This window comes from Montipora foliosa, chromosome 12 (assembly GCF_036669935.1).
Source record: "Montipora foliosa isolate CH-2021 chromosome 12, ASM3666993v2, whole genome shotgun sequence".
Lineage (NCBI taxonomy): Eukaryota > Metazoa > Cnidaria > Anthozoa > Scleractinia > Acroporidae > Montipora > Montipora foliosa.
In genome coordinates, this window is record NC_090880.1 from 36,152,917 (window position 1) to 36,167,292 (window position 14,376).

Genomic DNA, 14,376 nt, shown 5'->3' on the forward strand with positions numbered 1-14,376 from the left:
CTTTAAGTGACTTGAGTATGTAGTAAAGAAGGTGGTAAATATATTAAACCTGTCGGTACACGTAAATATAAAATAATATTGATGTTAACTTGGTAAATAAATGAAAGCGCACAGGTTCCCCATTGCATGGCAAAGCACCTAAACTTGTTATAGGAATGTCATAGGCTGGACTCCCATTACAAGCACTTTGATTGTATTTAAGTCTTTCCATGACATCATCAAAAAAATGCATCTCCTCATTCACCTACCAGGACCTTGACATTTTACAAGCTCCTTCACCACTCTTGCGAGGATGTTACATTTGAACGATTTTATCAGAGCAATATTTTGCAGAGCAATAATTAAATTTTACTGTTACCCGAACTGAGGTTGATGGCATAGCTTTCCATAGTTTCCGATAGATAAGTGAAAGAGCACTTAGCCTTGTCTTCTATAATGAGCAATCAGATTTCTTTCCAAGTTTCTTAAAGTCATCATACAGGTGCATTGTAAAAGCATGTCATTTATCACACACAAAATAATACACTAGTCTAGCCATCTGGCAAAGTGTGAGCTTCTCAAAATAATAATAATATTTAAACAGTATTGAGCGCATTTACATGTAGGTACAAAATAATACTTGCAAAGATGTACAGCTCAAACTTACAATGAAAAGATAAAATATCATTCTGGTTTACCCTTCCTCTGTCCTCTCATGAACTTCATCCACAATAACATGACTCACACCAGGCAAGCTGGATTCACCCTCCAACCGACGCATCAAAATTCCTGTAGTGCAGTACAAAAGGCTTGTTCTGGAAGACTAAAAACAGCATTATTAAAGAAATATCATAATAAAATTAAACATTAAATCTGAGAGGAAATAAGTAAGTAAAACCATCATCCAGAACTTTCAAGACAAACCCTGGCAGCCCCCTAGCCATGGTCTTGCCTTACTGGACCCTCTTATACATGTCAATTATACAGGAAGACATGTAATACGTTTTCAAAAGCATATGAATTGTGCATTAACTAAAAAGGTAATCTTAAAGTACCAGGTACACTTTTTACCTTTTGTAATTAAAGATAACAGGAGATGATTGATCAGCAGACCTCCCAAGTTTCACGGTTTTGCTGTGAGACTCACCGTTTTTTGGGCAATGTCGCAGTCTCACAATGAGGCACAAAAATCTTACCGTATAATAAAACAGATTCACTGGTCAATGGAATACTTTCCTTGAATATTTTCACTTCTGCCTAGTAAAATTGATTTCTTGGCACCGATTCTGTAGAGTTGAGCCATATTTGTCAGATCTTAAACCTTATCTGGATGGGGGCATCTTTCACTTCCATAAAAATTAATTGTAAACTGTGTAACAAGCAGTCTGGCTGAAGTCCCCCACAAAGTATTGTAAAATTAGTCCTGAAAAGCCCCATGGGGGAGAGACTAATAGCAAATCATTGTATCATTGTATCATGGTTGACAAGACACGGACTTACAACCATGAGTTTTATTTAGAAGACAAGTGCCAAATAAGGGTATTGTTACCAGTTTGTCGCATCTAGATATGTTTTGTACACTTTGTCAAAATGGCGGAAAATGAAGAATATTCATCAGAAAAATCTGCAAATGACTGGGAATCAGAATCATTCCGGTTCAAAAATTGACGCTGTTGATAAATCTCCAGGTTTTCTATTTGCCCTATTATTTACAATGTACTTCACCGTATTTTAAATAGGAGTAAGTAAGGAGTCAATTCTTATTATTCACTTCAGACGGTTTATGCCTGTAGGCATTCTCTGATGGATTTTGTTAGTCTTTCGGGTAACGCTGTGGTGGCTACATTGTACATGGTGTCAGCGGTTCATGTCATGCTCAGGGTGAGTGGTTTGAAGCCAGGCTCTGCCACCACATTGTTTCCTGAGCAGGAATCTAATCTGCCCTCTGTTTCACTTCACGGATTACATGTAACCCTGCCATGGACCAACAACCATGGGGGATGTGGTAATAATAATAATAATCATCATCATCATCATCATAATAATCATAATAATCATAATAATAATAACAATAATCATAATAATCGCATCCTACTGAAAGAGGAAGAAAAAAAACCAACAAGCATCGAGACCTTGCAGTGGAGGTGAAGGCCTTGTGTGTTGCAAGGATTCCTTGACGCTATTCCACACTGGTTAACTTTTCAACACATTTATTAACAACTTAAGTCTCCACGAGTTTTTCCTTTTCTCTTTTTTCTCTCCACGTGCTCTCTCTCTACCGGTCCTAACCGGTTTCTTGTGACGTCAGTCCATCACGTCACGCAATTGTCACATTGCGTCCTATTTTCGTTCCGACACTCTCCCCCTATTTGATACACGCTAGTGGAGCAAATATATTCACACCTCCGCTGTTTAAACAATTGTAACAATAACTCTCTTACACAAGTAACAAGTTTAAAAGTTCTAACAGTTCATAGTCCCTCTTGGGTCACAGGAACAGTCCCTTCGCCTTCTTTCTCTGCAATGTCTCTAATCCGCTGAGCAGCTACTATTGCCGCTCGTCTCGGAGTGAAATCTCTAGCTCGAGGATTAAGCTGTACTGGTTGACTCGGCGGTGTCTCTCGCACGTCACAAGACAGCTCCATCGGGCATAAATGCTGGATCGCCCGTTCCAAATATGACTTCCCTGCTCTCAGCCTAGCTCCTCTCACAACTCCGTCACGCCCCTTGATAAGTTTTACAATGATTCCGATATTCCACTTCCTACGGTTGCACTCCTCTCTCTGGATCAGAACCACATCACCAACTTTTAAGGTTAATTCCTTGGTCTTATGTTTTAGATTGTGCCTCTCCCTCAGGCTCCTTATGTAGTCTGTAGTCTAGCGTGACCAAAGAACGTCCTTGCACCGACGGACATATCTCGCTCTCTTACGTATATCCACATCCTCAACTGCATCTGCATCTTCCTCGGGCAGAAGGTTAGACTGACTATACATCATGGTGGCTGGAGTCAGCACAGGAAGCTCTTCAACATAGGATAATGGACGATTATTGACAGCCACCTCTACATCGAGGATTACTTCTTCAAGCTCATTAAACATCAGAAGGGCCCGCCCGATAGACTTGTAGAAAGCTTGCTTTACAACTCCTACTAACCGTTCAAATTGACCGCCCCACCATGGTGCCCTAGAGAGATTAAACTGCCAAAGGATGTTATGATGGGCCAGATAGTCTTGAGTCTTCTCATCTTTCATGATACTTTTGAGCCATTTGGACGCTGCTACAAAGCTCTTCCCATTATCTGAATAGATCTTCGTAGACCTTCCCCGTCTCGCAATGAGCCTTTTCAAACACTTGGTGAAACCTTCAGTGGTCTGGTCAATTAGTAGCTCCAAATGGACTGCTCTTGTCAAACTGCATGCAAACAGTAGGATGTATGCCTTGCCTTCCAACTTCTTAGAAACCTTGTATGCTATTGGCCCAGCGTAATCTACCCCCACTACTTGGAAAGGATATGATCCTTCAGTACGGTCCACTGGCAGGTTTCCAGGGGGTGGATTGTGAAACCTCGTGGCATGAAATTTCTTGCACATGTAACAGTGGTTGATCACAGTCTTTGCTAGCTGACAGAGACGAGGTTTCCAATATTCTTGTCTAACATGCGCCATAGTAGACCCTACTCCCCCGTGAAGAGTCAAGAGGTGGGCGTCTTGCACTACTTTCTCTGATAAGCTTACTCTGGGTGGCAGATACACAGGGTGATGTCCTTGAATTCTTCCTCTGCACAAGTAGATCCCCTCATCATTCTTCTGAAGTTTGAGCCTCTGTTGATCTTCTAGGAATTTCTCTGTCAAAGTGTATCGCTCTTGCTCACGCTTTATCCACCACTCCACCTGCTTCTCAGTATCAGCCGTTGTCAAGGGGCCACTAACTCTATTCGATTTCTTGCTTCGGCAATTCTGAACGAATCGCGTTACCCACGCGCTAATTCTGATCACTCGCCAGAAGGCATGCTTCTCAAGCACTTCATCAAAATCATCTCTCACATCCACAGCTGCAGCGAAATTCTCTTTGGTGCGTTTGGCCTCGGTTTCCATCTCCTTGTTAGGTTTAGTCACTATGTCTCTTGGCCATTTCTCTGGATTGGGCAGCCATTCTGGTCCGGATAGCCACATGCCAGTCAACTGGTCTGTATTACAGCCTCTGCTCCCTATGTCTGTGGATTGTGGTTGGTGTCAACATGCCTCCATTCAATGAAATCCTTAGAACTGATCTTGTGAACTCTGTTGGCCACGAACTGCTTGTAGGATCCTCCCCCTTTGATCCAATGAAGTGCGACCATACTGTCACTCCACCCATAAACGGATGTAATCGGGTATCCTTCGAGTGCTGTTCTTACGTTATCCGCTAGATTAGCTGCGATATGAGCTGCTACCAGCTCTAACCTTGGGATTGTGAGATTTTTCTTTGCCAACCTTGACTTTGCTGCTATCAATCCCTGGCTCACTCCAGAGGCTTGAATAATCACTGCATAGACTGCTGATGATATCCCAGAACCACTTGTGTCACTGAAAGCATGCAATACAACTCCTTCAACCGGCTCCCTAAACCTTGCTAGGCTCCGTGATACTTCAACCTTATTGGAAAGGCTCCTCACCAACTTCAACCACTCCTGCCCCATTCTATCCGATACCTTCTCATCCCATGGAAGACGACTGTCACATATCTCACGATACAGTAACTTCCCCACCAGCATTGTGGGCGAGGCAATCCCAAGCAGGTCATACACTGCGGCTAAGAATCGTAGAATCCCAATCTTTGTCGTCTCGACAGGTTCTTCGGGAAAAACCACAGCGATCAAGTCCTCCCTCTTGTTCCACAAAAGTCCCAACATCTTGGTTTCACCTTCTTTAACTCCTAACTGTTGTTTTGCATAACTCTGCTGCTCATCAACGGGAACAACCTTCCCGCTCTCTAGCTGAGGATCGTTAGAGTTCCACTTATGCATGGTAAACTTGGCCTCCCCGAACACTGATGCTATTGTCTCCTTCAGGCCCTGGACCTCGTCTGTAGTGCTGCCCCCGGTGATGACGTCATCAACATATAGACTTCTCAAAATCTCTTCAATCTCTGAGGGGTACCTCTCCCTTAAGTTTTCCAAGTGCAACTTCAATGTTCCTGCCAATAAGAATGGTGACTGTACCAACCTAAAGAGCGCTCACGTAAATCTCAACACCTCGATTGCGGAAGGGTCCTTGTTTTTGATCCAGTGGAACCGTAGGACATCCCTGTCCTCAGTCCTAATGAGTACCTGTAGGAAGGCTTGTTTGATGTCTGCTGTTAAGGCAATTGGTTTGAGGCAATTACGCACAAGTACATTCCACAACAGGTTCTGAAGAGGAGGGCCTGTCTCTAAACACTCATTTAAAGAAGGACTGTTTCCATTCGGTTTAGATGACACGTCAAATACAATTCTAAGTTTCATCGTTGTTGCTGTTTCCCTTTTTACAGGTTTATGCGGGATGTAGAACACTCTCTCATTGGGTTCCTCTTCCACTCTCTCGACTATCCCCTCTTTTAGCTGATCTTGAATGATTTCATCGTACTTATCAATCATGCCTGGATCTCGCTGCAACTTCCTTACTAGTCCTTCTAGTCTTGCTCTGCTACCATGTTCGTTTGTTAGTAGATGACCATGAACCGGCTTCCACAACAACCCACTTTCATACCAACCTTCCTCACTTCGGTGTAGCTGCTCGATGAATTCACCATACATGCTCTCCTGGTCTGTTTCTGGTCTATCTTCCAGTCCTAAGACATCTAAACTGCAGAGTTGCTCATAATCTGCTGTTGATGATTTCATCGAGTAAACGTTAGAGAGGCCCGGTTTCTTTACCAGAGGACATCATCGCCCACCCTAGCATAGTGAGCTCAGCAATAGGCTCAGATGGTTTACCAATCCTTGGTTTCGTCTCAGTTTTGATTCTTGAGTACTCACTGGCGCCGAGTATAAGGTGGATGGGCAATTCACCTTTCTTATCCTTGTCATCCATTACTACTCCTTCCAGGTGAGGATACTTGGTTATCAGTTCTTCATAACGTGGGTTTGAGACTGTGAGTAATACTCCCTTATCTACCTTATTGACCTTTGTCGTCATCTCAAACCTTCCATCGACACTTACAACCTTCACTGTATAACTTCGTACCTTTTGGATTGTAGAGCAAAGCATCATTTCTATCCGTTTATGTTCAACATGTGTTGGAAGCTTGTTAAGCCGTTCGACTAGAGCTGCTGACGCGTATGAACTACCTGCCCCTGTGTCCAATAATGCTGTACACTTGATGCCATCGACCACCACCACCACCACTGGATAGATGACCAAACCCTCATGATCACCTGTCACCAGCATCATCTGATTGTTGCTAGGCAACCTGTCACAAATAGATGTGTGATGTCTGTTGCCGCAGCGTTGACAGGCATTCTTGCTGCGACACTCTTGTGCTTGATGTCTCATACCCGTGCAGTTAAAGCACAACTTCTTGTCCATAAAATCCTCCTGCGCTGGGAGATGTTAGGGAACTTCTCACACTCTGCAGAGCAGTGTTCTTCACCATTGCAATAAACACAGACACGCCCACCCTTCACACTTTCATCCTTGGTTTGGTAGGCAGGATTTTTCTTTGCTCATCCAATCAAGAAAGGTTCCTTGAAACTTCGATATCTCAAGCTTTGGTAGTTTTGCTCCAACGCTACTACAATTCTCTGAATCCTCCAGGGACATTTTCATTGATTTCTCGAGTTTCACCCGCACTTGAAATTTTGCCTTTTCCAACTCGATTTCTTCATCCAAGATTCGTTTCGTTTTTCTTCTTCGCATTTTTCCGCTTCGGCTGAACTAATATCAGCGGCTACATGCCTTACTTGTTTGAGAGTCCCTTCAAATTTACCGATACGGGTTTCCAGATTTTCGGACCAACTTCTAATCTCTTCAAAGTCCTCGTTGTTTTCGATTCGCAACTCCTGAACCTGTAATTTAAGCTGATGCGTTTTGTCAATAATAGATTCTAAAGCGTTCCCATGTCTCTCGATGGCCTTTACATCTTCGGTTTCAAGTATTTTCCCAGTATCTTCTACGGTAAAGTTAAGCATTTTCAGTTTGCCTTTGATCTTCTCTTGTAATGTTTTGATCTCGCTCATGTTGACATTTGGTCTTTAAAAACCTTTGTGTTTGAATTTCTCTCGTCGCTTGTTTTAGAACTCTCCTTTTCTCCTGAAGTGTCCTGGCAGGGTCGCCACTTGTGTCGCAAGGATTCCTTGACGCTATTCCACACCGGTTAACTTTTCAACACATTTATTAACAACTTAAGTCTCCGCGAGTTTTTCCTTTTCTCTTTTTTCTCTCCGCGTGCTCTCTCTCTACCGGTTCTAACCGGTTTCTTGTGACGTCAGTCCATCGCGTCACGCAATTGTCACGTTGCGTCCTATTTTCGTTCCGACATGTGGAAAATGAAGAAAGTGACTGTCACTCCAGTTGTAACAGGAGCATTGGGTAGCCTAACAAAGAATTTCCAGGGCTATATGAAGAAGATTAATGTGGGCTTTGGGCCATGCATGGTGCCGACGACAGTCTTGCTCGGATCGGCAAGAATCCTAAGAAGAGTCTAGGAGTGCTGAGACTGCTTGTTGCAGTCAGACTGGGACTCACCAGTGATTGTACACTGTGGATGGAGACACACAATGATAATGATAATGATAATGATAATGATAATGATAATGATAATGATAATGATAATGATAATGATAATGATAATAATAATAATAATAATAATAATAACATTACAAAAGTGCCATATCTACAGATTACAGGAAGCCCTATTGCCATGGGAGATCAAATGGCTTGTTGGCTTGTGAGCCACTTTAAGCTCGTCCTTGGCTCAAAGTACCTGTTTGTTTTCCAGTCTGACTTGATAACCAACAGATTCACCAATCTTGTCTATTCTCTCAGCTGACACTCTTTCTGCAACTGACATGGCCGATATTCTTCTCGGCTGTGTACAAATGATAAAACACTCCCCTCCACGTCCCTCTTCGATAAAACTGTCAAGAATGAACTGAGGAATCTGAGTTGTCTTTCCACATCTGATAACAAAAGAAATACTAAAATTATTATTGGTGCTCAAAGCTATAATGGCAAATGAAAAACAGGAGAGTGTTGATCACAGGGTCCTTTGGAAATGCACTTTTGCCTTGCAAGCATCTCTGTATTTGGAGAGGTTTGATACATGTAACTCTCTGAAAGATTCATGCTGCCAAAAACAATAAAAGCCATTATTTTATGCAAAGATAAAATTATGTGATATTGTGTGCAATTGCACATACACTGATAGAAATCTACAAGGAATGGAGTGGGCATCAAAAAGATCAGATTGAAACACTATCGCTTGCATGTCCTTTAAAGGGTACCACACGACAATAATTATTACCAATTTACCCTGTCATTCCGCTGATAACAACCACTTGGGTTTCTTTGAGTGTTCCTGTGATATTTTGTTGTGATTTCCAAGTAGGAAGTTTTTTTCTCTCTTCAAGCATCGACTTGTAAGCTGCAACAGACTAACAAGTTTCCGAATTTACATTACTATCTAAAAAAAAATTCAGCAATTTGATTGCCCATGAGATTAGGGACAGAATTTCAGCCACTTGAACTACCTGCATGTAAAAATCACACTTTTCTCAGGTAGTAGTATAGCTATAAACTAATAATAGTCTTAACTACATGTAATAATAGTCTGACCTCTAGAAAATTCCCAGGGAGTAGAACCCAGCCTTCCTCTTCTTATGCATTGCTCACAAAGGGGCCTAAAGACCTAGTCTTCAACAACTTTACACCTATACTTCAACTTCATTTCACATACAGTCCCATTAGAACCTGATAAATACTTTAAAAATCTGAATCACTTGCTTAAATCAGTGGCTGTGTGTACCAGTTTTTTGCACTTTCACTTTTAATTTCCTCAAGTTGTTTTCACTGAATACAGAGCTCTCTCATGCAAAACAGTGTTTGAAGTGTAGAAACTATTTGAGGACTCCTGGAATTACCAATTTACAGCAAGAAATCGAGGAAAACCTACTAGATTTCTACCCTAGCTGCCAGAGGTTTTTCTCTCTCAGAGTGACGGAATAGGCAAGAAAAAAACCTCTGGTACAGGGCATTGAGTTCTTTGAGAAAGCCGGTCCAATGGAATGCTGTTTCATACAGGTTTTCAATAATTGCTGTCAACCAGATTTTACGTGCCGACTGTGGCCATAATTGAAACGCTGCAAAGTTCCAGAAATCAAGGCTTTGAAGACAGAAAAAGTTCAGTAGGTTCTACATTTTTTTGTTTTTTGTATATGTCCGCCAAAATTCAACTTCGAAATTTGGCATACAAATTTCAAATTTGAGCTTTTATTTTGATATTCGACTTGGAAGTTTTATATGGAACATTGAATTTTTGAATTTGACATCAAAGTAAATTAGATGAAGGTACCGTGGGAACCAAAGATGCTGATTGGTAGGTTATGTCACGTATCAATTTACTGAGTTTTTTCGATGTCAATCAAACGGGGCATGGAAGTGAGGTTCTCAACCGACTATACCATGAGAGGTTTTTCTCGCTGCTTTGTGACTCGCTATTCCGTCACTCTAAGAGAGAAAAAAACCTCTGGCATCTAGGGTACTAGATTTCATAAGATGTCAGAAGTTTCAGAAAGAAATATGAATGTTTAAATTCAAGTCTTGTGGATACTGGAAATATACAACATGTACACTTGCCAGGCCTTCTGATAGGGTGCGATGAAAATATTTAAATTGTGCGAAATTTGCAGGGCAGATTATGCGATTAGAAAGGCCAATTATGCGATAAATATTGTAAATTATGTGATTTTTTTCTGAGCAATTTTAAGCTTGTTTTTCAAGGTTTCAGGATTTAAAAAAAACATGTTTTTACTGCCCTAAAGACATTTTGAACATAAGGGAACAGTAATTATGAATCTTGATTGACATTAGTTGGGACAAGTAAAAAAAATGAGGTCTTCTGCACTATTGGTGTACCACATTAAAAGTTAAAAGGACACAGCTAACATGCCAAATAAATGATCAATAATTATTACCAGTAATATTCCTGCATGCTACAACTAGCTTCTTACACTTTGTTTTTGTGTGCAGTATTATTTCTGAACAGATTTGCTAAATTATCTGAACAAAGGGCATGTCTGTGTTACACCAATTGGCGACTCTTTAAGAATGAGACTTGAGGTCCCCCACATGCAAAATAATGCCTTGAACTTTGAATATTTACGAAATTGAAAGTAGCAAAGGCTTTTTAGCCATTTTCCAAGGTAAATCATCTTAAAAATGGCGTATTTATGCAGGAACTCCTAAGAAACTTGTTGATTTGTGTTTTATTTTATGAATTTTGTGCGTTCTTTTGTGAATTATGTGATTTTTTGTGAATTGTGCGATCGGATGCGATTTGAGGTCGATTGTGCGAAATTGCACCATCGCATAATATCAGAAGGCCTGACTTGCACGTGTTACACCACATTCTACATGCACTGTATACAGTCTGATTAAGATTTGAAAGATTAACTAGCTGTCCCCCACACTTCGGCAGTTTTTTGTCACAAAGCATTCTAAATTATTGAAATACAGTGCAGGGAACTTTAATTTACAGGAATTAGGACTGGCACTGTGCAGGACAAAGTTTTCAATGTTACATCTTTTAGTACCAAGTTCTTTTAAGAAAGGCTGTTAATCATTGTTGGCACGGGTACCTGTAATCTCTCAAACTGCTGCTTGAGCATCCTATTCTTCTCTTGAATGGTCAGTTCCTCTGATGGTTGTTGAAGTTTTTTTATCTTCGGCTTCATGATAGAAGCACCTTTTTTGCTAGCCCCATTATCCACCAATCCAATGTCAGGGGCAATGATACTCTTTTTCACAGGTAGACTGTACTCTGACGGAGTCTTTTTGAAACAGTTCATGATCTCCTCTTCATTTTCTAACAGAGAGGCAAGGCAAAAGATTGTAATGTGACATTCAGACAACCCACAGATGGGATCAATTCATTTGTGGAATAAAAAGCAACCACTGGAGGTTCAAATGGATAAAGAGATCCGTCAGAAAAGCGAATTTCAAGGATGAATGGCAAGGACTGGTCAGTGAGTTCATGATTTGACTCTCCAATTTCTGAAGTACTCTTCATTCCATTTGTGTTACTTTCACCATCATTTATCACATGACTAAATCTACACTTGTTCTCAAACCTACAGTGTCCTCCCAAGAAGAGTTTACATGCATTTCTAGGTATTTCTCTTTTTCTAGCCGATTGGGTTTTGTGCCTATAAGTCTCACTCTTTTGGGGTTTAAAGGCTGCCAGAAGGAAAGGTAGGGACAATTTGATGGTCCAAATGCTATCACTAATAACCTCAGTAAAGGCATCACCATAAATTGCTTCAAGTGCCATTACTTCATCCTTCCTTTGTTCCACTGCTTCTTGAAATTTTTTCTCACTGTAAGCTGGATTTTTCTTTCCTATCTGACTAAGTTTGCAGCAATTACAAAGCAATGACTCAAGAGCTGCACCTAAATCTCCACCATTCCCCTTGAGGGCATCCAGACACCTCGCTTTATCAAAACCACACTGGAGCAACTTCTTCAATGCATAGGAGCTGTAAATATGATCATTCCTCTCAGTCTCTGTTTAATAAAACTCACCGAAATGAACTGCACCCTCAACCACAAGTTTTCTCTCTCCGACCTTTCTCCAGTAAGCCTCGTTTCGTTTCATTTCTCTAGAACTCAAATCTAGGTTTTCTTGAAAATCATGACTGTTCCTGTGTACATGTATTTTTAAACGTCGTAAAACTCCCTCGACCAGCTGTTGATTCTCAATACTCATATGAAGTCTTTGAATCAAAGCTTTGTTGCTTGATCTCCGTCTCGTTTTCCCTGGCGTAGTACTGCTTTTTCCCGTCGTGGTTTGTCGATTTTCGGCCGCAAAATCGTCGTATTTTTCTTCAGATTGTTCATCGCCTTTACTTACTTCAACTTCGTCTTTATCGTGCTCTATTAAAGCGCGGAAAAGCGCTTTAGTGTTAAAACGACCAGCACCGCGATTAGGCCTTTGGGATCGACCGCGTCCACGATTCATTTGAAAATGGTTCACAAAAAAGCGAGCGGTTGCGTCCTATATTCCAAGCGGAGAAACGAAAGTAGATATCATGCAGGCGTTCCTTGATATCTCTCTGGTCCCAATTTTCCTCCGCCTAGAATCCCCGACTTTCAAAGAGCCTGTGTGTTTGATTTCGTGGTTTTTTCGTTTTTTTTTTTCCTTGTCGGGAAAAGTCTTGCCTATCGGTCCCCTGCTAAGTGGCGTCTTTGTGTACAGAGTCTTTTTTGCGTATTTTCTTAGCTTTGAGGGGACTGGGGTAATGTGTAGAGTTCCCTGGTGAACACAGGAGAACATTTAATTATTAAACCTGCAATGGCGTTGAAAGTGATTGTAACGCGAATGGCGTTTAGTGGGAAAAATATACCTTTATGAGATGAAGAATGGAACGTCAATTGGAGTAATGAAACAGGCGGGGAAAATAAATATCTGGAATCTTAAAAGCGACGTGGAATGGTCTTCGAAAACAGTTGCAGTCGGATATGAGAAAGTGTGCGTTGTTTCTAATCTTATTTTATAAACTGTGCTGGTATGTAGAACACTGACAGTAAGTGGGAAATTCAGTATGGGTGTAAAAGGAATCGAACGTCTTGAATGTATAACAGTGTTTAGCGAAGTGGCATCTAATTTGTCTGGCAATTTGCATTTAATTTGTAGTCAAGCTGTATAGTTTTCAGGTTAAAAAATAATTGAAAATGTGGCAGTGAAGAATTATTGGAAAGAAAGCTTGTTGTCTATTTTGTGCTTCGGAAAAGGTTCTTTAGGAAAGAGTTTAATCTTGAACTGAGTAATTTATCATTTGGATATCGTATGGTTTGTAAGACGGATTGTTTCTTGTTTGCACGCACGCAATTGGAATAGAAAGGGTTTTGTTTGTCTCCAATAGCAAATATGTTGTTAGTTTCAATAAATTTCACGCTGGAAAGGTTTTTGTGAGATGTTTCAACCGTTGTAATTCATTGTGTTGTGTAATATTCGAGCTTTACTAATTTGCATAAGTGAGTTGAAATTTAATACGCATTAAATTAAGATGACAGGAATTTGTAGGCGTGATCGTTCTGGCAAATGATTACAGCTGGCGATTGTTTTTAATTAAGGTCGGAAGAAGATTTCAGTATAGTCACTCTTGCGTTAAATGAAGTTATTGTTAAGTTGAGAAAGCAACAATAGACCTAATCGGCTAACTCAATGTTGTACCCAATTCAAACCCTTTGGGAATAAAACGTTTTGTTCCAGGTATTTCCATATCATTTACATATGAATGCTACATTATCATGCAAATACAACACACAAAGAATCTTAATCCCGGGAGATTTGAATTGGGTACAACATTGAGTTAGCCGATTAGGTCTATAGACGGTCGATTATACGAGAGAAAATAAGCCGCGGCTTACTCTGGACGCGGCGTACATAATACGCGAAAGGAACTATTTATACGAGTATAAACTCCCAGGCCTGGTATACACCGCCCATATATTTCTTTAACTTTCTTAAAGAGAGAGATTTCGCGCAAATTTTATTTCAAGCTATTCACTTGAAGTATTATTTCTCGCCATTGGCTTCGTTTGCGTGATCATTTACTGGTCTTGACATTTAGGAGGTAGTTGTTTGGTTCTAAAAGAGTAGGAATAAAACGACCAAGAATGTGCGAATTTTAGTGGGTGTGCGATAGCAACACGAGACAGGAGTCGAGAGATTCTAACGATAGATACATATCAACTAACCCCTCCTGAAATAAACGACGGAGAGTAGGCATTGGTTGTTTGTGTGAATTTATACCACTAAGAGGATCGAAGTCGTCATGTTTTGATTGGGCAGCTTCAGAGACGTCCTTCTGAGGAAACAAGTTGTTAAAATAGCTAATTGTGATTGGAGAATTTCGATCCTAGGTATAATACTGCCTTATTGTCATGCAAAACCATATGATTGAGCGTGATCATACCAAATATCATTTTTTCGCGCGATCAAGTTGGGGTGAGTTGTGTATAGTAGTCCATGACAGTATGTCGTTTGTGAGCATATTGCTTTTTGTTGTATTAAGCTTCTTCCTCGGAACGCTCAAACAACTGACTTGTGCACACGCCGTTTGCGGTAGACCCACACTAAAAGATGCTGTTGAGCGATTGTTTTGTCCGGGGTTGGTCCGCAAACTGAAAGAAAGTTTATGTTGAGAACAAATGTGTA

At 40.7% G+C, this 14,376-nt stretch overlaps 1 protein-coding gene across 2 annotated transcripts in view; it reads right to left on the reverse strand.

Annotated features, from left to right (window-relative positions):
* LOC137978404 (putative ATP-dependent RNA helicase DHX57) overlaps positions 1-12,409 on the reverse strand; it is a 43,256-nt gene extending 30,847 nt beyond the window's left edge. The window contains exons 1-5 of one of the 2 annotated variants that reach the window (XM_068825303.1): positions 11,739-12,409; positions 10,796-11,022; positions 8,472-8,593; positions 7,924-8,119; positions 678-802 (exon numbers count right to left, since the gene is read on the reverse strand). In XM_068825303.1, coding sequence (XP_068681404.1) covers positions 678-802; positions 7,924-8,119; positions 8,472-8,593; positions 10,796-11,022; positions 11,739-12,174 — 1,106 coding nt within the window. In that variant the 5' untranslated portion in view covers positions 12,175-12,409. The remainder of the gene's footprint in view (positions 1-677; positions 803-7,923; positions 8,120-8,471; positions 8,594-10,795; positions 11,023-11,738) is intronic. The other variant, XM_068825304.1, reaches the window with a different exon arrangement.
* Positions 12,410-14,376: the final 1,967 nt, after the last annotated feature.